This window comes from Syzygium oleosum, unplaced genomic scaffold, assembly GCF_021117445.2.
Source record: "Syzygium oleosum isolate NSW1041296 unplaced genomic scaffold, Sole_v2.1 Sole_v2.21, whole genome shotgun sequence".
Taxonomy (NCBI): Eukaryota; Viridiplantae; Streptophyta; class Magnoliopsida; order Myrtales; family Myrtaceae; genus Syzygium; species Syzygium oleosum.
The window spans coordinates 3,580,370-3,607,607 of record NW_026607505.1 but is presented as its reverse complement, the minus strand read 5'-3'; the positions used below and the strand labels follow the sequence as shown (position 1 = coordinate 3,607,607).

General features: G+C 40.5%; 4 protein-coding genes across 15 annotated transcripts; 3 read left to right on the top strand and 1 right to left on the bottom strand.

Annotated features, from left to right (window-relative positions):
• The first annotated feature begins 3,082 nt into the window (after positions 1 to 3,082).
• LOC115694401 (E3 ubiquitin-protein ligase ATL42-like) lies at positions 3,083 to 4,224 on the top strand. Its single transcript, XM_056321054.1, has 2 exons — positions 3,083 to 3,452; positions 3,581 to 4,224. The coding sequence occupies exons 1-2, from the start codon at positions 3,083 to 3,085 to the stop codon at positions 4,222 to 4,224; spliced, it is 1,014 nt and encodes a 337-aa protein (XP_056177029.1).
• Positions 4,225 to 7,256: 3,032 nt separating this feature from the next.
• On the top strand, positions 7,257 to 17,254 carry LOC115694411 (probable lactoylglutathione lyase, chloroplastic). 12 transcript variants are annotated; one of them, XR_008818715.1, is made up of 11 exons: positions 7,257 to 7,479; positions 7,909 to 8,113; positions 8,214 to 8,338; positions 8,436 to 8,500; positions 8,726 to 8,938; positions 9,046 to 9,093; positions 9,621 to 9,728; positions 9,851 to 9,991; positions 13,541 to 13,667; positions 14,765 to 14,836; positions 16,906 to 17,254. XR_008818715.1 is itself a non-coding variant. In XM_056320966.1 (10 exons), exons 1-10 carry the CDS (start codon positions 7,314 to 7,316, stop codon positions 14,773 to 14,775), a joined length of 1,209 nt encoding a protein of 402 aa, XP_056176941.1. In that variant the 5' UTR covers positions 7,257 to 7,313; the 3' UTR covers positions 14,776 to 16,068. The 12 variants fall into 12 exon arrangements, 6 of the variants coding, with proteins under 6 accessions (XP_056176941.1, XP_056176944.1, XP_056176945.1 ...); XR_008818714.1 differs by having other exon boundaries at positions 16,866 to 17,254; XR_008818713.1 differs by lacking the exon at positions 16,906 to 17,254 and adding an exon at positions 15,850 to 16,068.
• LOC115694410 (VAN3-binding protein) lies at positions 14,680 to 18,717 on the bottom strand. Its single transcript, XM_056320965.1, has 9 exons — positions 18,580 to 18,717; positions 18,209 to 18,492; positions 17,549 to 17,614; positions 17,251 to 17,319; positions 16,794 to 17,166; positions 15,766 to 15,936; positions 15,594 to 15,643; positions 15,319 to 15,376; positions 14,680 to 15,239 (listed from the first exon to the last, which is right to left on the bottom strand). Coding segments are annotated over exons 1-9 (1,266 nt in total). The 5' UTR covers positions 18,581 to 18,717; the 3' UTR covers positions 14,680 to 15,045.
• A 3,527-nt stretch (positions 18,718 to 22,244) lies between these two features.
• Positions 22,245 to 26,593, top strand: LOC115694413 (protein NRT1/ PTR FAMILY 1.2). Its single transcript, XM_030621541.2, has 6 exons — positions 22,245 to 22,358; positions 22,491 to 22,978; positions 23,108 to 23,300; positions 23,405 to 23,622; positions 24,970 to 25,526; positions 25,613 to 26,593. The coding sequence occupies exons 3-6, from the start codon at positions 23,186 to 23,188 to the stop codon at positions 26,496 to 26,498; spliced, it is 1,776 nt and encodes a 591-aa protein (XP_030477401.1). The 5' UTR covers positions 22,245 to 22,358; positions 22,491 to 22,978; positions 23,108 to 23,185; the 3' UTR covers positions 26,499 to 26,593.
• Positions 26,594 to 27,238: the final 645 nt, after the last annotated feature.

Here is a 27,238-nt window from a genome sequence, read left to right as displayed (position 1 = left end):
ATAAGCACCAACGTAGGCCCAGCATCACATGCAGACATATCAAGAAAATTCAGGAATAGCAAGTATCACTTCCCTTTCACTGTTCTAGATTTCACTGGCTTGCCAAACAAGAGCAGTTTCACTCAAGTCATCAATTGAGGGGCAAGCTCCGAATGAGGTAATTCTCAAGCCGCCCATGTTTTTTCTCTTTTCGTTCGCCTCATTCTGCAAATCAACACGCGCACCATGTGAGAGTATAGGATCTGTTCGTTATATTCGCGCACTTTTCGGTTCAGGAATGGCTAAATACGGAGGTCTAGCCATATTGCACTTTGATGAACCTTGGCCTGTGCTATCTGGTTCTGAGGTAACAAAAGTTTGAATCTAAAACTAACCATCCATTTTACCTGTACGAATGTACTTAACGTCGCCTTCAATTGGGGAGGAGTGAATCACGAGAAGTTGACAAAAGTCGCGTACTGCAGTTTCGACCAGAACGATTTCTGCAGTGGAAGTGTTTTTGTCCCAATAGAGAGTGCCAGAGAAGACAGCCCCTGGATTGTCTCTTGGGTACACAACGAAGAGACAGACGCGTCCAAAGTAAGTTTGGAGTTCAAAACAATGGAAATTGTAATGAGATTTCGATGAAATAAAGAAGTTTTGCCTGCTGACAACAATGTCCGCTAATGATTGCAAGATAACTCGCTGGTTGATGTGACTGATGCAGAAAAGTTCGAAGGCAAGCCAATGGCCAAAATCACTCTGCCTCGAAAGGTACCTTATGGATGTCCAGGAGCCTTTGTCTCGTCACAGAATTGATCACAGGATACCACATTCGATGTACCTAGTCATTGTAATTGGCCTCGCTTTTCTCATCAGATAGTGGCTTTTATTTGGCTTGTACTCTGTGATGTTCATATTTCTGAGTTGTGTCATGCAATAACTAATGGACGAGAATTGTCCTTGTTAAAGAATGTGCAGAATAGAAAGGTTAAAGTTTTTAACGTGGGCAAAAGAATTTTTTTAACCAAGTCTTTAATAGCGTGTCATCAGATCTTCGGGCCGTTAAAACTGTGCACCAAGCTCCACCAAAGTACTGGTCGATACTGCAGTTCGAAAATCTAAGCTGCTAGGAAATAACAAACAAGCCGGTTACATGTGTTCTGCTTGAGGGAGAGTCAAGTTCCACCTTATCTCAATTACATGAAAGCTGTGAATGTGAAGTCAGACTAGGATTAATGATGGGATAAGGATACTACGAGTGTCATAACTTTCGTACGGCGCTCACTTGAATGCCATAACTTTTTTTTTGCTCACTTGAGTACCACAGTGGAGTAAAATAGATTATTTGAGTATCACTTCTGGCGAAAATATATCACTTGAGTGCCATTTCCGGCAAATGAGCTGACTTGGATTTTTTAATTAATTTTTCATTCGACATGGATTTTTTTAATGTTATTTTATTGATTTTTTAAAATTTTCTTTATCTTTATCTTTTTATTTATCTTTTTTTTTTCAAGGTTGGCGAGGCCCACCGGTGACCCTCGCCGGCGGCCACCTCGCCTGCGACCCGCGAAGGCTCTCGCCAAATCCGGCGAGGTCGTCTTGCCCACGGCCGCAAACGCCCTTGGCGAGGCCATCGCAGCCTCACCGGCTATGGGCGCAACGGCGAGGCTCTCGCCAAATCTGGCAAGACCGCCTTACCCACGGCGATGAAGGCTCTCGCCAGATCTGGCTAGGCCGCCTTGCCCGCGGCCACAAAAGCCCTTGGCAAGGCCATTGCGGCCTCGCTGGTGTGGGCGAGGTGGCAAAAGCCTCGCCAGATCCGGCGATGCTGCCTCGCCCGCGGCGGTGAAGGCTTTTGCCAGATCTGGCGAGGTCGCTTCGCCCGCGGCCGGCAAGACGGCGTTTGCGGCCTCGCCCAGGGCCTTTGCGGCCAAGGGCATGGTGGCCCTCGCCCAATCTGGGCGAGGCCTTCACAGCCGGGTAGGGTCGCCGGTGACCCTTGCCGGCATTCAAAAAAAATTTGCAAAAATAAATAAATAATAAAAAAATTCAAAAATTCAAAAAATATATTAAAATATTGTTCACGTCAGCTCCGGAGAAGCCACATTAGATTTTTCAGCTGCCAAATGGCATTTGCAAAACTTTTTCAAATTTTTAGCACTCAAGTGAGCGCCGTACAAAAGTAAAGGCACTCCTAGTATTGTTATCCCGATTAATGGCTGCACTGCAGAAAGGGCAGGAGAAATTCCTAAAATTGGACTTAGCGAGAACGGTTTTCGCTTAAGGTTGCTTATGCGATCATGCGGCTTTGTGAAAGCTTACAAAAATTAACTGATTGAAGGATTCTCAGTTTCAAGAGCAGATGCAATAACTATTAGTTTAAGAAATTTGTCAAGAAAAGAAGATGGGGATCGTCATAGTTTGCAGTACTTCTTATGAAAGAAAATAGTCCTGTTGCAGGAATGAGATTTAAGTGGACTATAAAATCTACAGGGAAGCTTAATGTTTGCAGGCCATATTAACCTGTTCAGGATCATTAATTTGCGAAGCCAATCACTTTTTTTTGGCTTAAAAAAGCTTAACCGCTTGAAATGGTCGATTGTTAGGAGATTTAAAACAGCAAATCCAAAAAGGAGATGGATTCTTAGCAGAAAAGGAATCTGTTAATCCTACCACAATGTCAAGCTGGATGAATCTTTCTTGTTGTCTTCCTTTATTTTTTAAAAGAGGTTGTCTCTTCGGTGTTTGTCATCGAGGATGAAACAAAATCTTCCAGTTGGAGGTTCAGAACTTGACGGCAGAGTACACAAAGGTTTAGGAACGTTCCTGTCGTATTAAGACAGAATGTGCGACATTAATGAACGTTATCTATGCGACATGTGTAGTCTCCAATAACATTGGAAGTGTAACTCCAATTAGATAAACAGAAGAAGACAGCATAATCGACCAAACGAATGGTTCCTCGGATCATTCCAGATGAAAGACATAATTTCTGTGTCGCATGTGCGCACGGTTTGCTCCATATAAACAAAAAACAAGAAGAGATTCACTATTTTCCTTTTGCAGCAGAATCAACAGAATCTGATAACTCTTCTCCATGAGGGATTTAGCAGTTCTTGTAATGACTCTTTCCTTGATCCACCATGTGAAATCGCAAGAGAACTCTGATTCCGGTTCCAAATTCCCCCACCTGAACTTGAGTCCGGCGGTTATCATAGGAATTCTCTCTGTGATGTTCACTCTGATTCTTCTTGTTTTGGTCTATGTAAAGTTCTTTTACCGAATTCCGCTCGAGCTCCCGAGGCATGAAAACTCCAACTCCACTGGAGTGAAGTCAAGATCTTCAGGGTTCGAGAAAAGTGCAATCGACGCCCTCCCTTTCTTCAGGTTCTCCTCGTTACAAGGATCAAAACAGGGCCTAGAGTGCTCAATTTGCCTTTCGAAGTTCCGGGATATTGAACTCCTCCGTCTGTTGCCTAAGTGCAAGCACGCATTTCACACAACTTGCATCGACCAGTGGCTGGAAAGCAACTCCAGCTGTCCCTGTGCCGATACCCCTATGATCTGAGAGAACTCTTGTATTCTGCTTATTCAGAGAGCCTGAGATTTGGTCAACATTCTTTTAACTTGTCAGAGAATCCTGGCCTTCCAGTCTTCATTCAGAGAGAACAGGACGATCAGGAAACAACGAGGCTCGGCCTCGGAAGCAGGACTTGTGATTTCAGCGAGAGCAACAGAGTTGGTCATCCAAATTCCTTTCACAAGTTTAAGCATAAGATCATCCTCTCTGACATGGCTATCAGGAACAGGTGGAGTGATATTAACTCTTCAGATTTGCTGTTCCTGAGCTCGGAGATGCTTCATTATTCATCAAGCGAGAGATTTTCACCCTTGGAGTCGAGTGATGGAGGAGTTGACCGAAACAAAATAAGCCGAAGCCATAGTATTTCAATTTTGAACCCGGCTTCATCTTGCTGTTGTGAAGGTACCGCAGCACAGTTCACTAACGATGCTAGCGAGAAGAGGTCCATGTCCGAGATAGTAGGCTTTTCGAGATTCGCCTTCGGCATGAAGAACGGGTCTCAAGAATCTGCATTTAGCGAGCACGGTCAAAGAGAGGAGCAAGCGAGGAGGCTTTGGCTGTCTATAGCACGTCAAACGGTTCGATCATTTGCCAGAAAAGAAATTAGGAAGGATGCAAATGTATCAGAGAAAAGCACAGATCAACTTTGCACATGATATCGGTATATGAAACCTTGGTGATTGGCGATCTGCACAATATTCTATTGTCATCTCCAGATTTAGGTCATCTGCATTAAATTCTGTAAATGAAAAATGTGATAATTATTGCTTACACAGCACGAAACAAGGTGACACTCTTTGATCAAAGGTGAAAGAAGACTCTTCTGCTCTCACCGTACCACCATCATTACGCGTAAAGATTATTACTTGGAAAATAACATAAATGATTTCTGAACTTTGGCCAAATATATAATGTGGTTTATGAACTTTTAATTTGTTCAATATGGTCCCTGAACTTTAACCTAATATGCAATGTGGTTCTTGAATTTTTAATTTGTACAGTGTAGTCTCTGAACTTTTGGTACATTTTCATTTTAGTCCTTGAACTATATGAAAATGTTCAATGTAGTCCTTCATTAATTCAAGATCAAGTACTCCATTGAACATTTTTATATAGTTCAGAGGCTACATTGAACATATACCAAAAGTCTAGAGACCACATTAAACAAATTTAAAGTTTAGAGACCACATTGTATATCAGGCTAAAGTTTAAGGACCACATTGAATAAATTAAAATTTTGGAAAGCCCATTGCACGTTGTACCAAAATTCAGTGACCGTTTGTGTCATTATCCCATTATTAATTTTGAGACTAATGGTGAAATAAGAGATTGCTATGACAAATGTCTGGTACCTTAATCAAATTAATGCCGGTAATTTCGAATGAAGTACCGCAACTAAAAGCTAGTAATTTCAAAGGCGTTAGTAAGCCACACGAATAGATTTTGGTAATTGTTAAACTAGTTGGTAATTATGGAAGTCTAAATAAATGGTACTTTTCAACACCTAATTGGACAAAAAAATTGGTAAGTGACAGAGACTCCGTTTGTTTCATGGAAAATGAATAATTTGGAAAATATTTTCCTAAAAATAATCGCTTGTATCACTTAGAAAAATGACTAAGTGAAGAATATTTTCATCGTCCACGAAAATGTTTAAACATAAATTATTGTTAATAATGAAAATATTTTCTATTGACTAATTATTTAGAGAGATATGAGCGATCATTTTATAAATTTTTTTTCAAATCATCCATTTTCCCCTAAACAAATGAAGCCTAAAAGTACTTACAGTTTAATGCAAGCACATCACTCAAATCAAAGTTGATAATTTCGAATAGAAGTTATAACTTCAAAGGCACTGGTAAGCCACAAAAAACAAATATTGATATATTATTAAAGTAGTTGGTAATTTTAGGATTACGAAGAAATGTTGGTACTTTTCAAAACCAAGCAAGATAATAGGGATAAGTATACCAAAAGTCCTACAACTTATAGCGAAAATGCGATTGAGTTTTAAAACTTTCAAAAAGTACAATCAAATCTTAAAATTTATCAAATTGATGCAATCAAAGTTCTTCAATTAACTCCGTTAATTTGGTTAACGAAAACACTGACGTGACACTTTTTTATTGGTAAATCCTTGTGATCTTAGATTCAAATCTTGTTGAGAACACTCAAACTAAAATCCTAAATGCACTAACCAATGAGGGAGAGTGCATAGTAAGATAGGTCACAGAGGCAGACCAATCGAGATGTGCGAAAGTTAGCTCGGATGCCTCTTGACCCATTATAGCTAAAAAAAAAAAGTGGTTAGTTTTCTAAGTAAGTATAAATATTGATAATTTCAAGAAGAAGTATGATAAAAAGTTAATAAGTGAGTAAAATTAGTTGGTATCTTAATGTAACAAATATTGGTACATTAATTAAATTAAGATTGGTAATTTTAAACAAAAGTTAATAACTTTAAAAGTGTTGATAAGCCATTATAATAAACGTTACCACATTATTGAAATAGTTGTTGGTACTTTTCAAAACCAAGTAAAATAAAAAAGTTGGTAACTGACTAAAATTAGCTGGATGTTGGTATACGTATAAAAGTTAGTAACTTTCACGGTGATGGTAAGTCATAAAAACAAAAGTTTGTAGATTACTAAAATCAGTGGTAATAAATGTTGGTATTTGTCAAAATATGTTGGTAGATTACTGACACGTGACTGTGTAAGTAATTAGTTACCAAATAATTTTTCGTTATCAGCGGTATTTAGCAATTATTGACCAGTGAATTATCTACACAAAATTGAATTCCAATAATCACTATTTAATTGCTATTCTACATAAAGATTATATAATTACTTCATATCATCGTCGACCCTGCCCAAAAGACGAATTAAAATTTTGACATGATGATGAACGTAGATATCAACAAATGAGAAAAGGAAAAGAAAGGGTTTTTGTTATGCTATCGTAGGAAAGATTTGATTTCGAGTGTCAAATGAACTGATGTAATAAAAAAGCAAGACTACTCATCACCATCAACCACACAATAGAAATAACTACACAAATAGTCCTCGTACTTTGGTCCAATGTGCAATTCCGTCCCTAAACTTCTAATTTGTTCAAAGTAGTCTATGAACTTTTGGTACATATTCAACCAAGTCCCTGAACTATATGAAAATATTTAATATTATCCTTAAACTTGAATTAATGAAAGGACAATACTAAATATTGTTATATAGTTTATGAACTAAATTGAACATGTATCAAAAGTTCATGGACTATTTTGAACAAATTAGAAGTTTAGGGTGACATTGCACATTAGGTTAAAGTTTGGGGACCACATGAACAAATTAAAAGTTTATGGACGATATTGCATTTTAGGTCAAATTTTGGGACCTATTGCAATTGTGCCAATTCAATCTTAAACTTTTTTTTTGCGGCAATTTAGTTCTAAACCTTTTGCATTTGTGCTAATTCAGTCCATCCGACCAATTTTGGCCGGCCGGCGTCTTGAATTGGTACAAAAAAAAAGGTTTTGAACAAATTTGACACAATTGCAATATATTTAGGTCTGTTTTGGTAATTTCGGCCATTTGTGTTATTTTTCCCCCGCACATAAGAACAGATTAGGTGATCAAATGGGCCTGAAGCTGAAGCCCATTTATATGCACCCAATCTCCATCTTCCAATTTCTCATGATTTCTTGCTCTCGTTCGTTGGTGACCAAGCAAGTGCAGATTGCCACACCATGTTGACGACGATAACGGTGCCAGTTCCATCGCCATTTTCTCTCCCAAAAAAGCATTATTTTTCTTCACAATGCTCGTTCAAGGTCTCTTGTCACGACGACCAAAGCAATGAGAGTTCTTGCTCGAATTTCTCTCGGAGGCTTGCTCTTTTCCAGCTGGGCACAGGTAAATTTCTCATAGAAGAGGAAATAATGTGGAAAGTTTGGATCTTTGGGCTTCGTATTTGTTCTGGCTGATGATGAAGAGTTCAACTTCATAGCATTGTTCACTTTTTTGTCTTTAACAAGCTGACTGGTTCTGCATAGTGGTTTTTATTGGATATATTCTGATCACTACTGGATTAATGGTTTTTATTTCTCTTTCTTCTGCGGTGATACTTTAGACAGTATATAAAGATTGATGCTTGGAAATGTAATGTACCGGAAGCAGATCGTGGTCAAAGAGCTCTTTTTTCATGAATAATTCATGAGAGTGGATTATGTAGTGATAACATTATGTGGGACTATTCTGTATTGAGTTGGCTTTGTTAACTTTGCTTCATTCTGTGATTATCAATGTCCCACAATCTAAAGAACTTTTGGGGACTCTCTCCAGCTATTCCTCAGTCACAAGTCTTGGGTGTAAAAGCATCTGAATTGCTTAGGCCCGCAGAAAGCATGGTTCAAAGAAATAACATCGGAAATGTAGCGGCAATGAACAGTAATCTCACTGAGGACAGTGCATTGCAGTGGGCTAAGAAGGACAAGCGAAGAATGCTCCATGTTGTTTATCGTGTTGGTGATTTGGACAAGACTATAAAGTATGTCCATTAACTGTTGACCTGGAATTGCTCATATTGCTCAATTCCTCATCCAGTGATCTGCCTTTCATGCAAATAGCTAATCAACAAGATATTGCAGATTTTACACTGAATGCTTCGGAATGAAACTATTGAGAAAACGGGACATACCAGAGGAGAGATACTCGAATGCTTTTCTCGGATATGGACCTGAAGATTCCCATTTTACTGTTGAACTAACTTATAGTAAGTTGTTTCTTCTTTTTTTTTTCCTATTGTGAATTTGAAATCTTTGCTCAGATATTACTTCTATTCTTGGGCATAATTTGCTGATGCCGAACAGATTATGGCATGGACAAGTACAACATAGGAAATGGCCTCCGCCACTTTGGCATCAAAGTGGACAATGTAAGTAATCCTTCTTCGTCTAAAGTTTCTTTCTTTCTTGTGTCTATGAGATTGACAGTATACTTTTATTTTTTTTGGTAAGGACAGTATCCTTTTATTCGTCTGACAGTTTGCTATGAAACCTCTAAAAGTTACTTCTTTTGTCTCTTAATTTTTTTTTTGCCAGATGAAGTATTCTTATCCACTGTTCTATATTGTGACTTATGTACCAAGATTTCCTTGCAGGTAGCAAAAGCAGTGAATCTTGTAGAGGCAAAGGGAGGTAAAGTGATAAAGGAACCTGTTCTGTTTAATGGAAGCAGTAAAGTAGTTGCCTATGTGGAAGATCCAGATGGATACAAATTCGAGCTGTCAGAAGAAGCAACTGCTCCTGAGCCCCTACATCATGTAATGCTTTGTGTGGGCAATCTCGATCGATCAATAAACTTTTACAGGAAGGTGATTGACTAATTATGAAGTGCTTCCTTTGTTCCAACCAGACCATGTAAGCTCTTGTCGTGTATACGTGCCTGAGATAATTATTGCTGTCCTTTTTTAACTGCAAGGCTTTTGGAATGGACCTTCTAAGCAAACAGGACAACCCTGAATACAAGGTGATTTAATGTCTCTCATCTTAGCCAATCTTAGCTTATTTGTTTTGTTGAAAACATTGAGCTTAGGCTGTCCCTTGAAGTCTTAAAAGATGGGAACGTGTACCTGCATGTCATATGGTAGGTGGGGTGTATCCTTGTGTGGGAAGGTTGTGTAGCAATGAGGATTCTGCATCTCTCTTGATCCCGAATATTTTTTCTTACTGTTCTTTATCCTGTATCCCATGGCATGTGGTGTAAGTATGTAGGCACACTCCTTTTCTTTGTGAGTGATGATTAGTAACGTCTTAAGAAGAGTTTGCACCAAAATCATGTGTCGTTTTTTGTCTCTCTCCATTCGATATCTGATGCATTGAACATAGTGACCCTGTTCTGAGCGCAAGTTGATGCCTTCTTTTCTTTTTTCTAATTCAGGGATGCTTCTTAGTTCCTTCTTAAAGCAGTTTATTTGTTATGGTCTGCAGATAATCTCTCTTTAAAATGGCAATGTCTCATTCTCTGATGCTTTCAGGATTTTTCTCACTTTTTAGTGTGCAGAAGTTACACTGGGTTATGGTCTTGAAGACATGAACCCAGTCCTGAAATTAACTTATAATTATGGGGTCACGGTATATGATAAGGGAGACGGCTATGCCCAGGTGAGGTCTCCACCCTTATGCTTCCACCAGTCTTTCTTATTTTTGAGCAAACAATCGCTTGGGGTCCTTGTGCTTATTCTCGGTAATCATGTGACACACTGAGCTTTTATGTCTTTCATCAGATAGCAATTGGAACTGATGATGTTTATAAGACGGCCAAGGCAATTAAATTGTTTGATGGGATGATTGCCCGTGAACCTGGGCCGTTGCCAGGTATAAATACGAAGATAACTGCTTGCTTGGACCCTGATGGTTGGAAATCGGTATGTCTTTTCCTTGTGATTTCCTCGGGCTTATCAATATTCTTTTTATAATTTTACCCAGTAGATAATGCTGATCAAACGGAAAGAGCTAAGTTTGACAGTAAGTGTGACATCCTGATTCTGGCTCGCCTTTTTTAATGCGCAAAGAATAACATTTGGTTTTGCTATTTCGCTTTAGCTATCGAAGAATAATCCTTGAGTAATTAATTCCTGATTTAATTTCCTTTCTTCTATGAATTATCGGTTTTGCGATGATTGTGATTTTAAGATACACGAGCTGTTTATAATTTCTGTTGTTGTGGCGTGTGATCTAAAGGGCTTAGTATTGGTGGCACCTTGCATTTTTGGCTTATGGTGTTTATTAGCTTGTAAAAATCGACTCGGTGGCAATATCGTAATTTTCAGAAACTTCAAGGGTATTTTGGGAAAGAGGCAATTATAAGTCAAATTTGATTTTCATTTGTAAACCTTTGACCCCCTTCTTCACGTTGATTCTACCACCACCCATCTTCTTCTTGTCTTTGATTATAGCTTCTAAATTGTGATCTTCCCCATTATTTCAATTGAAGAGACAGCCAAAAGCGTTTTTGCCTCTCTCCCTCTCTCTCTCTTTTCTCCTTTCACTCGGCTGAAGCTATCCCTTCCCCTTCATTGTTCTTGTCTTATATCAATTGATATATTACATTGGATAATGTTTTGGGTAATTTATGATGATATTTAACTTTGTGCTCTCTTCTTCTCATCTTTCTTCTTCTTTCTCTTGCTCCCTCACGTCTTCTTCTTCATCACCGAACAGCCCCCTCACTCCACTGTGCTCTCCCTTTTCTCTCATTTCCTCGTCTTTTGCTACTTGAAAATCTCGCTCATTGAAGCTTGGATTCCGGTGTACCTCGAGGAAGATGGAGGACGGAGTTTACGTTTGTGTTTAAGGCGAGAATAATTTCTCTTCTTTTCAACCTTTTATGTCATGGTTAGAGGTGGAGCTTGGGTTGTGAGATGTGTGTGAAGCCTGTTGAGTCACGTGGATTATTTAATTGTCAATTGTTTAGCGTCTTAGTTATTAGAAGTCTGTTTTGTAGTGGTGTAGAACATGGCTTTGTGTTTTACCAAGTCAATAGGTGATTTCTGCACGTTGCTGTTTTTAGGGGTTAGTGGAGTACTTTCTTTTATGCTGTTAATCGTCGTGTGTCAGCTCTTTAAGAAGAGCATCGATGTAAAGTTTTTTTAGAGAAAAATGCAATAAGAACAACGTAGTTCTTTGCATATCTGTAGCTTTCCTTCTTCCAAAATTCTGTAACATCGGTATCGAGCCAAATTGTGAGAAGAGTGAGTTTGAAAAAGGAGAGATTGAACGTGAGATACCTTTGTGAAAAGTCGCAGCAGCAACTTTTTCAATGGCCACGATAATTTCGTTCACCTGCCATTCCTCGCTTTGATGGTCATTATGATCATTGGAGCATGCTGATGGAGAATTTCTTGCGGTCGAAAGAGTATGCGGCATGTCGTCGACTGCGTAGCGAACCAACGGCTGGAGTGGTGTTGACGGATACACAAAGGCTGACTTTGATGCATTGAAGGCTGAAGGATCTCAAAGCCAAGAACTACCTTTTTCAAGCTATCGATCGATCAACCTTGGAGACAATTCTTTGCAAAGACACCTCCAAGCATATTTGGGATGCAATGAAGAACAAGTATCGGGGAACGCGAGGCAAAGCGCGTGCAACTTCAAGGGCTTCGGATAGAATTTGAGAATTTACGCATGAAAATCGGTGAATCTGTTACCGATTACTTGTCGAGAACAATGACGATCGCTAACAAGATGCGGATTCATGGCGAGAAGATGGAGGACGTCACCATCATCGAGAAGATTCTTCGATCAATGACACCGAAATTTAATTTCGTTGTTTGTTCTATTGAAGAATCTAAAGATATTGATGATCTTTCAATTGATGAGTTGCGGAGTTCTTTGCTGGTTCATGAGCAAAAATTTGTCCAGCAAGATAAAGAGGAACAAGCATTAAAGGCGAAGCCCATTCAAAAGGTCTGATTGTGGGAAAGGGAGATGGAAGGATAAAGAGTCATATCATAAATCAAATGAGGATCACGCTGTCGATCCTAAATGGAAAGCGAAAAACCGTGACAACAACTATCAAACGGCAACAAATCGAAGTTCTTCGACAAGTCAAATGTTGAATGTTATAGATGTCACAGGTATGGCCATTACAAGTCTGAATGTAGAACCAATCTTAACAAAAACCGTGGTGCAAAATCAAATTTTGCAGAGAAAGCAGAAGAAGTTTCGCTTTTGATGGTCTGTCATACAAAAGAAGAGGTTCATCGAAATTTGTGGTATCTAGATACCGGCTGCAATCACATGTGTGGAGATAAGTCTGTATTTTCAGACTTGGATGAATCGTTCCGTAACACGGTTACGTTTGGCGACAAATCTTCTGTTTCGTTATGGGCAAAGGCAACGTTAAGATTCACACCAAAGAAAACTCTACTCGGTGATCTCTAATGTTTACTTTGTTCCAGATTTGAAAACCAATTTGCTTAGCATTGGTCAATTACAAGAGAAGGGATATGAGATCTCTATCAAAGATGGAGTTTGTCGAATTCAAGATGAAAACTTGGGCTTAATTGCTCAAGTCAACATGACAACAAACCGGATGTTTCCACTGTATCTCGATGACACCAATCAATGGTGTTGCTCTGCGAGATTGAAGGACGAAGCTGGTTGTGGCACTTTCGCTATGGACATCTGAGTTTTGGTGGTCTAAAGACGCTGCAGCAAAAGAATATGGTAACCGGTCTTCCACAAATTCAAAGTCCTTCTCAAGTTTGTGAAGAGTGTGTTGTTGGCAAACAACATCGAGATCCGTTTCCAAAAGGAAAAACATGTAGAGCGAAGAAGGTCTTTGGGCCCGATAAATTCAGATTTATGAAAATGCAATAAGAACAACGTAGTTCTTTGCATACTATGTAGCTTTCCTTCTTCCAAAATTCTGTAACAAAGCCGACCGGTAGTCGTGCGGAACTCGTGATTGATGGTGGAAACTTCGAAATGAAGTGAATTGTGATAATGAGATTGTTTGCTTTAGAGATGGAGGAAAGATGCGATTTTCCGTCGATTCGGAAATTCCGTTGGTAGCCGACCATGTTGATGTTGCGGCTGGTGCTTATTTTGAGGAAGAGAAAATACTCATTTCATAGTTAAATTGGCACGATGAGATTATGTAATGATTATGTACGTGAAAGACGAACGTGAATTGCTTTGCATGGTTGGCTTTCACTGTTTACATGCTTCTACAACTTTCTATATGTATAGTGAGCTGGTTGTGATGATCACAATGATGTGATTTATATTAGAATTTTCGGTGGTGATGGGATCGAGATGGTACGGTTAATAGTGTAGCTGTGGACGCTCTGTATGGTGGTTATTTCGACTATTGTCGAACATATCTTACTGACGATATTGATATAATTATTGTCAAGCATTGAAGTGGTGTTTTGCATTTCCGTCATTTCATACATATACATTACATTGAGAGGATTACGGTAAGGACCATTGGACGGCGAACCGATGATGCCCCATGGAAGCCAGCGAGGGAAATTGGGAAGCTCAAGGTCGTCTACCTTGAGGCCGTGCTTTGTGGTCTCGATAGCAGATGCGCAAGTAAGTCGCATAACCTCGGAGTAGAAACAAGATGCTTGCTGCTATGTGGTCTGCAGAAGATCGGTTCTTAAAATTAATGGTTACGAATGGAGTGGCATTCGCGGCGAATTCATGGGCATATCATATGCATTTTCATATGCATATTATCATTATTCATATCATGATGGCAATCAATGATCTCATGATAGACCCTTTAATTGTGATATAACTATTTGGATTGAATAGTCATGGCTTGGTTTCCTTGCTAAGCTTATCTCACTGTTGTTGCTTTCGATGTTTTTCAGACCGTTAGCATGGCTTTCTTTCCGTCGACTGGACCTATCTCCACTTATGGTTTAGTTTTAGAAATCGAGGGATCATTTGCCGAGTGTCTCAATCCCATTGTTCCTAGTGTGGTGTGGGAGCGCCACTCCATCACTGTTTGGGTCGATTGCTTTACTCATTTGGGTCGTTTGCCGTATCGCTTTGTAGCAGACTACTTCCGTTTAAATGGTCGCTTGTATGGACCCGTTCCCTCCCATGCGAGAGTATGAGAAGGTTCGCAGCCGGTGGTTGATCAGGCTAGGTGTTGGTGCAGTAGCCCCTTTTTGTTTGAGCTGCATCATGGCCGCTGGCTAGTAGTCTCCTAGGACTTTTGGTGTGACAGCGTCAAGTCAGGCGTGGATGTGACTTTTTGTAGCTGGTAGAAGAAGTAGACTAATCCTCGCCTCCCAGTTGTCATTTCCTTTGTGTTGTAACTATGCTTTATCGCCTAAAGAAAAAGATAAATAAAAAGCTGTCCGTTATGTTCCTCTGATATCTCCGTTATGTATTGTCCGTTATGTTCCTCTGATATCTCTGTTTTGTATTGTTGTCTTCCGCTTGCGTTTTTAATCAAACCTGATAAATAAGCCGAATAGTTTTTATGACGGCCTGGGATGTCACAGCTCGTGTTGGTATTGTCACAGTAAGACCTTTATAATCTTTTATTATGAAGATTTGATATGCATGTGGAATTCATTCTGGTACCAAATGATTTTGAAAGCGCACACACACTGTATTTTCTAATTCCATTTAAATACAGGTACAACGTTTGACTCTCTATCTCTCTCACTCAGGTTTTCGTTGATAATGTTGACCTCCTTAAAGAATTAGAGTGACTGAAGCATCGCTGGGAGGCAGATATTGAGGTAATCCAGATTCACCTTTGATTAGCTTTTTCAACTTGCTTTTCACCAAGTATTTGTTCCAGAGGTACCTTGGAGATTACTCCACGGCTCTTTCAGGCGTTTTAAGTGCTAGTCTTCTCCTTCAATCAATCTCGCCATGCAGAAATTTTTATGCGGAATAAACTTTTTCTAGACTTCTAAATTCCAATCATACCACTTCTCCCTCTGGATCATATCATGTTGGAACAGTAGTTTAGCATTTGCTGGATCCCCTCAGTCCACATTTGCTTGTCTCCCTTGCTTTTGCATTCAAACTCAACCACCCTGTCTGCCGTTACTATACCAAAGTAAGCCTTCTCGCCGCTGTCTTCCCTTTCCCTTCCAGGCCAGGCTGGGATATCATTAAGCACTCCGGTGACTACACCTGTAATTTGGAAAACTGCTTTAGATGAAACAGAGCCAAAAGGTGATGAAAGAGTTTAACATGAAAAGCATTTGCCTACATTTTTTCTTTTTTGTGAATGTTCCTGCCACATGCTTGCTTTTCAGCTTTGCTACCACCTGCCTCCAATTTTGAGTAGTTGTTAGGATTGAAGATTAGAAAAATGTATTATCTATGGGTCCAATGGAGCACGATAATAAGTTGCTCTTTCATGAACACATGGAGCTCTCTGTATCTTTCGAAGCAAATTAAGGAGGATAAAAGAAAAAAGTTTAAGTGCATCAGTAAAATTTGATGTACCCCCAATTTTCTTAACATAAATGTATAGGTTTGTACCTGGAAGTTTGAATTTACATTGAAAGAAACTTGTTTCCAGTGAAGGGCTCCTGTCATCAGCATTTTGTTAGAAACCGAATTCAGAAGTATAAGAGCATTTTTGTTAGACAACGAACTCAGAAGCATAAAAGCATGAGCGGATGCTCTTTTTTTTCTAATGCTGTCTGTATACCTTTCCTTGTGCGTTTAAGAAGTTCTCCTCCTTTTGACACAAAGTCTAATGCATTTGACATTGACATGTAGTTTTCCTTGTCAGCTTCTCCCTTGTCCTCTGCCATGGCAAATGTCGCTCCTCCATAACCCTTTTGAAGCCTTGCTCGCAGGGTGGCAGCTCCTCTTAATGCTGCACAGTTTGAGTTGTAGAAGTTACACTTGATTGGATTATTGTAGGAAAAATACCAAGAATGACAGTGCCCCTTGAGATGATAAATTAGAAAGTATAGTAAGCTCTAAGGTAGGTCAAATTACACAGGTATCCCCTTTGTCCTTTACTTTTTTCTTTTAACTAAATCAAAAAGGCGAGGAAGGGCAATCATCGTGGGTACTCCCATTGGGCGTTACCATGAGGGTTCTACTAACACCCACTACGCCCTACGTATGTTGAGATTTAAAACTGTAGAGAGGTTGTCACTTAGCAACAGTAGTGAACCACTGGTCTGAGTAGGCAAGCCCCATCACCTTAGCCTCGCCAAAGTGTTAAGAGGTCCAAATCCTATTGATCAAAGTGAGGGAACGCATTGCTACCACAAGCAATCCGAAGTGGTGACCTAGTGTTTGGGAATAGAAGCCCAAACCACCAGGTCACCACCATTGGTGCTGGGCACCCCCTCTGTTCCAGAAATGTACCCTTTCCACTCTTCAACAAGTGTTTATAGCTCCATATTTCTACATTTTCTGTGGATACCTGAACTGATCAGCTTATGATGTGCTTTTATCCTGTAAGATATATTAATTGAATTTCCATTCAAAGAACACCAAGAATTGAGCAATGAACGCAATTGACATATGGTGCCAAATTGTAGATTTCTGAACCAAGGATTGTTAAACAAAGTGCAGAGGGTTTGCACTATGATTTTCCAGTGATAAAAGCTCAATTCTATCCAACTAAAGCTAACTCTGCCTCTTCTTTTTCCCTTTGAGAAATACTGGGCTTTTGTTTCCTAATTATCCTGTGGATTTTGTGTTAAGCATTGCTTGTACCTGTAGCTGCTCCGGCAGTTAAGGCCATGATATCACCATTAGTCCTCGCACTGACTGCGGAGCTCACCACAGCCGTAATCTGTTGGTGATCGGCTCCCATTTCCTCTGCAAGGTCGATGCAGTGGGATGCCACCAGAGCTGCTGCAGAAGCTATAGCCACAGATGTCCTAGAATGCTTCTTCTGGTGATTGGTCGGTTGTTCTGTCATGGTTGCATTGGATGCTGCAACCACCGCCACGGCAGCTGCAACCCCTGCCACAGTCACAGCTGCGTGTAGCTGTGCATTATTGGCCCGGGTTTCCTGCTTCTTCCTCTCTTTCTGGTCCTTCAACCACCTCCCAATTGTTTTCCCCCTCATTATGTTCTTGTAGACCTGCAGAACAAAGTAGCAATGTCAATATGATGAAGTATTGTTTCTGGAGTTTCAGGAAAGTAGTGATTTTGAGTGATGGCTTACCCCATTTCTGAGAAGTTGTTGATTGGAAAGGAATTCTGGGTTGAGTGCTTGATGGAGTAGGAATAATTCCTTCACAGACAACATTACTGAGTTAAACTTGATTTGCAGAATGTCAAGTATGTTTCACTTACTTTTTTTTTGAAAGTGAAATTTCTGAACTTAGTCAGAACATTCTTGGAAAACAAATTAACAGCCATTTTCATTTGAAGTGCTTGAAAACTTCTTTTCTTTTCGTCCATTTGATGACAAGTGAAGGGCAAGTGCGTGGGGTAAGAAAAATTGGAAAGCTGTGAGTTACCTTGACTTCACCACTGTCTCTTGGAGAGATGGATTCGGTTTCATTCGTTGGTGGTCGCTGAGGTGGCTGCAGGGTGAAAGAAAGAATTGTCAAAATCATGTACAACCAAAGCAGATGGCAATGATGACGATACCTTAAAAAAAATACGGATAGATGACAAGTGTTTAAAGATACTCTTTGACAAGTGTTTAAAGATACTCTTTAACTAGGTAAATGTTTCTGCTTTGCTTCGTTCAAGAGTAATATGGTGTCAATTTCATCTTCTTTTGAGACCCAACTTAACATAAACGATATCGCTTGATCTGAACATAAATTTTGGAAGCTAGAATTGGCAGGTCCTTAGAAGATTCTACAGAAGTGGGATTCTTCATCTCTACAGGGAAACTAATTTAGCTTCAGCTCCAAAATTATTTGTGGCAGTCAGATATTCATACAACCGACCTGAGATAACAAATTTAGCTAAAGATTTTACAACCAAGAAAAGACATTAGAAAAGCTTTGACACAGAAAATTTACTAACCATTTTACAAAGTTGGAGCTACACATAAGCGATCTTACACTCCATCCAAGTGTCTATGGGAGTAGCTACAACCATAGGTTTATGAAACTTCTCCTTTCGTTGACGGTGTACAAAATAAGAGTTTGGAATATGAATCTTACATAGTCTCCTGGAGACCTGGAATTCGCATCGGTCGCATCAGTGCCAACCGAAGAAAAAGATGATCTCTCTGCACTGTTATTATTGTCGTTGCAAACGGAGACATGAGTAGTGTTGAGAGCTTTTGAGAGCTCCATGGCTGAAACACTCCATGATCTCGCCAGAAACTCCATGGACTCAATTGGAGTCTCAGGGGTCACACATGACGCTTGCAATGACGACAAGTTTGCAGGGCCATTTTCGTCGATATGCTCCAGTTTCTTCTGCTTGACGCTGCTTGAAGTCACTGTATACAAAAAGAGAATAATTCTTAGTCTCATATAAAACTGTCTTTCATTCAAGATTGAGCTCTACCTCAAGAGACAGAGCTTACTTTTTGCACATTCAAGACTTGAGGAACCTGCAAGAACAAGCTAGTTAAGACTGATCACGATACGATGACTGAAGGGTACTTATAATGGGTTGTGGGCAAAGAAGGGCCTTTTATTTTCTTTATCGAGGAAAGAATCATTATAGATATACTAGAAAACTATTTGGTTCAGTTTTGAGGGTGCAGTTTTAACCGTATAAAGAGGTGTTGCAGCTTAGATACTGTGTTTACTGTTTAGTAAAAGGATTTCGTTAGAAAGTGTCCTAGAGCACTTATTAAGCAACTAAATAAGGAAACATTGACTATTGTCGTAATATATATCAATACCTTAAATTATATATTCACTCATAAGCATGTCTAATAAGCATCATGAGAGCACTCGTTAATCAAACTCTTAACAAAAATCTCTTACCTATAGCGCATCCACTACTACAACAGCATAAAATAGCTTTTAGGTATTGTACCACCCAACTTTTAAGGAAGTTGTGACTCTTTTAGTTTAACTCACTCGAAAAACTGTCCGCTTTAATTCATCTTATACTGAGTCTTGAGTGTTCTATGTCGTACAAGTAAGAACTTTTTTCTTGTTAGTCCTTGACCTGGCAATGTTCTTATCTGAGTACACTTAATCTTGGAGTCATTATGTCAAAAAGTGTCTCTTGTGAGTTAATTCTAGTTTCACATATACAATCCAAAAATGTACCCCCCCCCCCCCCCCTCCCCCACCTCCCATTTGATTTATTTCTGTGATCCTTCACTATCTTAGAAACCTGCCAAGACGACACTTTATCCAAGCCTTCCTATCTTGATAATCACTTTTGGCTTTCGTCGAAACTATAAATTTAAAAGAGTCCATATTACCAAGCACACATGTTACATTCTCTTGACATCATAACTATTTCAAACGATTACAAATGACGTGGTATATTGTAAACAAGTCTCTAAATAAGTGCATTACATTCGATACCTAGAAAAAATATGCTTTATAGCATCCAATTAGAGTCCAATACTTCATTTGTAATGTGGTTTCTGCAATTTAACGTTTCTAAAGCTCATTGGCAAAAGAAAATGTAGCTAGTGGGGAAGACCCCATTTTAAAGGGGGGTCAACTTTGTCTCGTTGCTATTTGCATCTTCTTTTTGGCTTTTGGACTCCACTGTTTTTGGTGCTTTGCACATAAAAGGAGTTTAAAGAATTCCTTCTTGAACGGCGGGATTCATGATAGCCATGGGGTTCTTCTTGCGTCTGTCACTATGAAGACTGAAATGATTTAAAGTGAGCAAAGCGAGGGCCCGCACGCAAAACTTGATAGATACTCTCAATGATTACACACTGTCCAAAACAGTGCATTACTTGTGTTGAAGTTGATGGTTTTGAATTCAACCCGCAACTTTCAAACCAGATTAGTTTTTCATTTGACTGCATAAGTTTCAAACATGGGCTCTTTATTCGAAAATTTTACTGCTCAATTTGTCTGTCGCTGAGTGGTGTCCGGGAAATCGGCATGACTGCAGCAAAACCTTCTGTAAAACAGTGTTTACTTCAGCTCATATTGTTGGTCAGTTGTATTCCCCCGAAGTGAGATATAATTCGTTTCTTCTCACTCTACCGATTTAGAAACACGTCGGGAGTTGCACCTTGTTTGTGCCCTGTCGTCCCAATGAACACCCTGCACCCTCGTCGAATCAGCTAGGGTCCATCCATGAATCGTATATCTATCGAGAGTGGCCTTACTTTTGTATCATTTGTAACCTTCAAGCCCGTTTTGGATGGGGCGAACTCCAAAAGAAATATCTAACTATTACCTCTTAAGGCCACGATCATTAAAGGATGGGTATTACTAATGATTATTTCGCAAGACCTTCACCATCCGACATACGACTTGGAGTGCGTGTGCCACAACAATCTCAAGCTATTACTATGCTACAACAATGTAGAGTTTACCAATGGACAGATTTGGGGTTGGCTGACCTCTTTTGGTCGCTTCCAATTTATTGCCTACACCTGCTCATAATAAAATATTTATATATCAAATTCTGGGGCTCGAACACGATCAGATCTAAATAATAGGAATAATCCTCAGTGCATGATAAGGGAAACTACTACTGATGAAGGGACAGGCTGTGACCATCAATGAAAATGATTTTGCGCGAGAATTTGGTAGCATATGATAAGAAAGGAAACTACTTTATCCGTTGCTTAATCCAAATTTGGTAGCATACGCAGTTTTGATTTTTTTTATTTACCCAAAACACCTAAAACTATCAAAATTTACATATAATTTTTCACACAATTTTTTGAAATTTGGATGACATCTTAAATTTTGCGCGAGAGAGCGACTTTTTAAGAATACACAAACAAACAGGCCCTCAATTACAATAGTTCCTGAAAATCCATAAATTTGTCTTCATGCACCAAATAACCATTCCAATCACACACACTTTAGCTATGTCATATTTGAGGCAAAATTGGCCAGGCCCTTATTGACTTGCCAGATACAGTAAATATGCACGTTCACTTCCTTTGGATCTTTCGATCATTCACGGCAATAGAACGAACATGGCATTTATGCATAGAGACTATACACTCGCACATAGTGGAAGAATTTTCAGGGACTACATTATACATGCAAAATTCCAACATTAAATATCATAAGTAGACAAAAGGAACATTGCTCCTGATGATATTGGACCCTTGATGATAGTCTAGAATTGGAATCTCATCGTGGCTATGGGGCTGACCACTTGCACTCGTGCAAGACATTTTTAAAAGGTTTCTAATCCCACAAAAAAAGAAAGAAAAGATTGAAGATTAGGTTATGACTTCAGTGCAGAGGCACCATAAGTGGAGGGGGTAGGGCTAGCTCTTAAGTGCTGACTCCTTAATGATTGCAGTTTAACTCTAATCATGGTTCCAAAATCAAAATTAAATTCTGCACACGGGACTCATTGGAGGATCCCACCTTTTACCACCCAAATAATTACAGGAGAGAATCATATGATTATACATGGATTATTAGGAAAGTGGATATGTACTCATTCTCCTAAACCCTACCTTACAAAAGGCTATACAAATGAAGGCCGGCCATTACTGCCGGATTGCTAAGTGCTGCAGATTCTTGCTTTTGTTGGGGAAGGTCAAGACTCCCACTTCATATAGGAAAAGATTCATCCGGTGCACCTCATCAGAATATAAAGTGACGCATAGAGATATACATTTTTAAAATGAGCGTCACTTTAGCCGCCGCTGCCGCCCACTACTGTTCGATTACGATGGAACGGCACAACTTGAACCAATAAAATGAGTAGGAGTTCCATTTTGTTCCTTGGGATTCGAGCGTTAGGGGAATTTCATCCTAAGAACCCCACCGAGTCTTAAAATGACTTTAGCAATGAGAAATGAACTGAATGATTAGTGCAATGTGAAATTAGCCTTCAAATGGGTCAGGGAAGAACAATGAGTTTTGCATTCCTTGTAGCTTTTGGGATATGGACTTTTAGTAGGCTTTCCGGAGATGATTCTGTGGCTCCAGATAGAGACCCAAACCCATTTGTCTTGAGGCTTGAAATCGGGCCACCATTAGGCTATCTCTTCCTGGTCCTGGCCTTAATTTGAAGTCGCTATGATAATAGCCATCAGTAGGGGGGAGCATCGGTCTCTCCCGGCTCAATCAGAGAACCATCTTTACGTGTAAGATGCTATTCCGCAAATCGTTAGTGAAGAAATCTCAATTCGGTGAGCAACACTAGTTGAGCAACAACCGTTCAACAAGGGATTGACAGGTACAATAGTGTACATATCTATATAATCATGCACGTTACCTAATTAGCAGAGTCTGAAATTTCTCTCGCTATCACCGTATGTTAGAAGAGCACCCTTCCATTTCTTGAATAACAAAATGTTAATTGGACCAGGTCTAAACAACCCATCTGAGAAACTTAACAACAAAGTCTCAAACCCAATCCTGTAGCAGCATTGCAGAAGACTGAGCAAACACTACGGAACCGTTGATAATGATGCACTGTCTGACCTCAAATGACGAAAAGGAAGACAACAAAGGAAGAGAAAACGTAATGGCTGATGTGTCGAACGAACTTAAAAGCCCCTTTATTCTCCCTCGTTTTAGTTTGATATTGGGATCTGTTTGGTCAAGGATTGAAAATTCTGACGGTGAAAGCTTCATGTTTGCAATATTCAACTCCGGGACAAAAGGTTTCAGACGTGAAGATTCTGGTTCTGAAACCCTCATTCCTTAAAAGTTGGTTTGGTTTCGAGGTGGAAGAAGTAATGAGGAGGTGTGGCCTTGTTTGTGGGTGCGGCGGTGTTTGTACAGAATTCAACCACCTCGGAGATCTCGGAGCAACCTGTTGAGCAGCGGCATGACCAGTCAAGCCACTCCCTCGTACGTGTCGACGTTCACGCAACTTCCTCTCGATATTGTTTTTTTCTTTTAGTTTCTCGAGTCCCTTTCGATTCGAGCCTTCACTGCTATATGTTCTCCTTCTCACCCAACTCATTGAATCTTTCTCAGCTAACATTACCGTGACTAGGTAGTGCTCTCTCTCTCTCTCTCTCTCTCTCTCTCTCTCTCTCTCTGTGAAGAGCAAAGATGAGTCAAATGGGTCATCGTTCTAGTGATCAACCGGCCAAGAAGACGATCAGAGAGCCGCTCCTGGAGACCCCAACCCCAAAGGGTGGCCTCAGAACCATCCCTTTCATAATTGGTATTGTATACACACACATATCATATACATGTTAGTTCATTGTAAACTCATGTCTGTGTGTAGTTTTGTTCATTCCAGTACTGGGGGTGTGTTCATATGTGCAGCAAATGAGGCGTTTGAGAATGTGGCGAGCTACGGATTGCTGCCCAACATGGTGGTGTACTTGACCAAAGAGTACCGCTTGGAGAACGTCGTCGCTGCCAACGTCCTCTTCCTCTGGTCTGCCGCCACCAATTTCCTCCCGATCGTCGGCGCCGTCCTCGCCGACTCCTACTTCGGCCGCTACCCGATGATCGGGTTTGGTTCCATCGTCAGTCTACTGGTAAGATTCATCATGTCGTGTCAGTTGCGATTATAATGAAGTTATGTCGTTCTTTTCCAGAAAAAAGGAGTTGCAACCATTAGTAATCCTTCGTGTTTTCAATTTATCAATAGTCACTCAATCACCCGTTAAATGGTGAATCTTGTTTTCGTGTTGTAATCTAACCCTCTAATCACCATTAGAAAGAGGGGTATAAACAAGATTAATGCTTTAGGACACAGGAATTGATTCAAGAAAGAGATGTGCAAGATAAAAGTCGACAATGTCATTTTAATGAATATAATCTTGTAAATCAATAAGTTCGTACGACGAAAGCCCTTCACCTAACATAATCAACAAGTGAATTTCACGGTCCTATAGATTATCTCATTCATTTCCTGAAATTATTGCTTGGATCTTACCTTTTTATTTTTTTTTTGTTCTTTTTTTCTGGCAAATGCCATCATCGCTGCTTCTGGATTTCTTTCCCTTGGCCAATCACTCACTGTCATTGTGGATGATAACGATATGGTGCACGTCTATTTTTTGGTGAATGGAAAGTGACCTGTGAAACAATGAAACAGCACGCGTCCTAATCAAGGATGCATATGATACTGTGCCTTCTCAGGGCATTTGTTTGATTCGTCTGTTGTTGGAATCCACGTTAAGCAGGTTTAATTAACTACATAGCCAGCTTCTTAGCTTTTGGCCTCGAGCAAAGTTTGGAGATCCCTTCACCCGTGGTTGGGCTGATTTTAGCAGATGAAATTTATGTTTTAATCCAAACAGAAAAGGTGGAAAAAAGTTTTTGTGCATTTAGTGAATAAAGTCTCAGTTGACTTGTCATCTTCCTAGCTCAACACCTTCACTCAAATTAGAGGTGATCATGGGCCTATAGGCTCTCTTAGGTCAAACATTTCTCATCTTGGGATGGGAGGACCAGAGTGGCTCTCAATCCAAATGCAAATTAGTCGGGTGTCCCAAAAGCCTTCGATTGTCCCGCTACGGAGTCTAAACCGGGCTCTAAGTCGCCTAAGCAAGAGTCAAGGATGTGAGCGCGAATTAAAACATTTTAACAGCACCAACCTGTGTATTGTTCACATTTTCTGTACTTTCCTATAGTATTCCGATTCTGTCTTCTTTCTTTTTTGGTTCCTGTAAGACACCGGAGGGTGTGTTAGACGTCGTGGATTTTTTGCTTTTTCACTGCAGGGCCAGTTCTTGTGGATTTTGTGTTCTTGATCTTATCTTGAATAAAAAAGAACAACATCAAATGTTGATGTGCCTTATGTATAGCAGGTTTGAAATCATGCAAAGTTTGATACATTCAAGTGTTTGGATAAGAATAACCGATGTTTCATATAACAGGGAATGATTCTTCTATGGTTAACAACGGTGCTTCCACAAGCAAGGCCTCCTTCTTGTGACGAGTTCAACAAGGACACTTGCGGATCAGCAACCACAGCGCAATTGTTGCTCCTATATTCTTCCTTTGGCCTCATGTCCATAGGAGCCGGAGGCATAAGATCATCTGCCTTAGCATTTGGTGCTGACCAACTAGAAGCAGGAGCGAGCTCCAAAACTTCAGGCAACTTGTTACAGAAGTTCTTCAGTTGGTACTATGTTTCGGTCATGACCGCGGTGATGGTCGCAATGACCTGCATAGTGTATATTCAAGATATCGCGGGCTGGAAAATCGGCTTCGGAGTTCCCGTCGTGCTCATGTTCATATCGACCTTCTCATTCTTCTTGGCGTCACCTTTTTACTTCAAACTGAAGGTAGAATCAAGCCTGCTCACGAGGTTCTTCCAAGTTGTTGTGGCCGCCTTTAAAAACAGAAGCATCAAGCTGTCATCCTTGCGCCCGGACGAATTGTATCATATTGGAAAAGGATCGATGCTTCAAGTGCCGAGCGAAAAATTGCGGTACTATTGGGCATACTTGTAATGTGATTTCCTGGCTATCACATTTCGTGATTGTATCGTTGAATTTTCGTTACTCAATTCTTCAGGTTTCTGAACAAAGCGTGCATTATCAGAGAGACTGACCAACTACACCTCACAGATGGGAAGGCCCTGGATCCATGGAGTCTCTGCACAGTCGACCAAGTCGAAGAGCTGAAATCGCTAATCAACATAATCCCGTTATGGTCGACTGGGATCATGATGGCGGTGGCCTGCAACCAGAACTCCTTCATAGTACTCCTCGTCGCCTCCATGGACCGACACATCACCCCAAATTTCGAAATCCCTGCAGGCTCCTTCACCATTTTCATGGTTGTCTCTTTGCTAGCCTTCGTCGCTTTCTACAACTGTGTATTCCTCCGTCTCGCCTCTGCAATCATTGGAAAGCCAGTCTATCTGAGCTTGAAACAGAGGATGGGGTCCGGGCTCGCTCTATCCATCTTCGCCACGTCAGCCTTAGCCGCAGTGGAATCGGTTAGGCGAAAAGTTGCCACAGAGGAAGGACTTTTGGACGGAACAGGGGTGGTTAAAATGTCAGCGATGTGGCTGCTTCTGTACTATGTTCTGATCGGATTCGCCGAGGGCTTTAATGCAATCGGGCAAAACCAGTTCTATTACTCGGAGTTGCCCAAGACCATGTCTAGTGTCGCCGCCACTCTGTTGGGGGTCAGTATGGCCGTGGCGAACTTGGTCGCAAGCCTCATAATCAGCATTGTGCAGTTGGCTACTGAGAGAGAAGGGATGGAGAGTTGGGTTGGGAATAATATCAACAAGGGGCACTATGACTACTACTTTGGGGTCATCACTTGTTTTAGCACCCTCAATTTTGTGTACTTTCTTGCTTGTAGCAAGGCCTATGGACCCTGCAAAAATGAAGGTGGTGATGGTGCTTCAAGTAGAGTACTTGAAGAAGAGACTGGTGCAAGTTCCTAAATTTAGCAAAGGAAGTGATTTTTCTTTCTTCCTTTGACCATTAGTCAATATGTCATGTATATCAACTTCTTATCAGCAATATATCAACACTTTCACATGATTGGAGTCACATGTCTGGATTCATGTCTCAGACACAACCACTTGTTTGGGATAACTAACAAGACATGAATGGAGACTCTGTGCAGTGAATAACGCTTCCTCCTCTCCCATACAAGGACCATAAGCTCTACAACAACCAATGTAAAGGACAATTTAAGCAAGACTCAAAGCAGCAGCAACCCAATAAAAGTGGTCAAAATTATCCCTATTGGTATTATTATGAGACACCCGCGTCTCTCTACCTTTTCTTCTTGCCGTGTCATCAACAAGGCTCACCAACCAAGCAGGCAGCCCCATTTGATACAGAGATGATGCAATGCTAGACATGATACTGGGGAGCCAAGTGTAGTAGAACTAACTCGTTTGGAGCAACCGCGTTGAACACCTGGACCACGCCTCTCAGACGATATTGCGGGACCGGCCACATTGCTGAGATGCTTGCCACTCCTCGTGCATCGATCGTGGTCTTCCATCAGATGCTTTCGACTATGGCCGATATTGCCCGCGTGAAGGCTCGAGAGAGAAAGCCCGATTGCCATTCTCTGCTTCACCCGGTGATGCTCGGATTGACTGACATGGGAGATCAGAGGTGCTAAGAGGCGGCCATAGACAGAGAGAGACAAAGGATTGGGCGGATGATC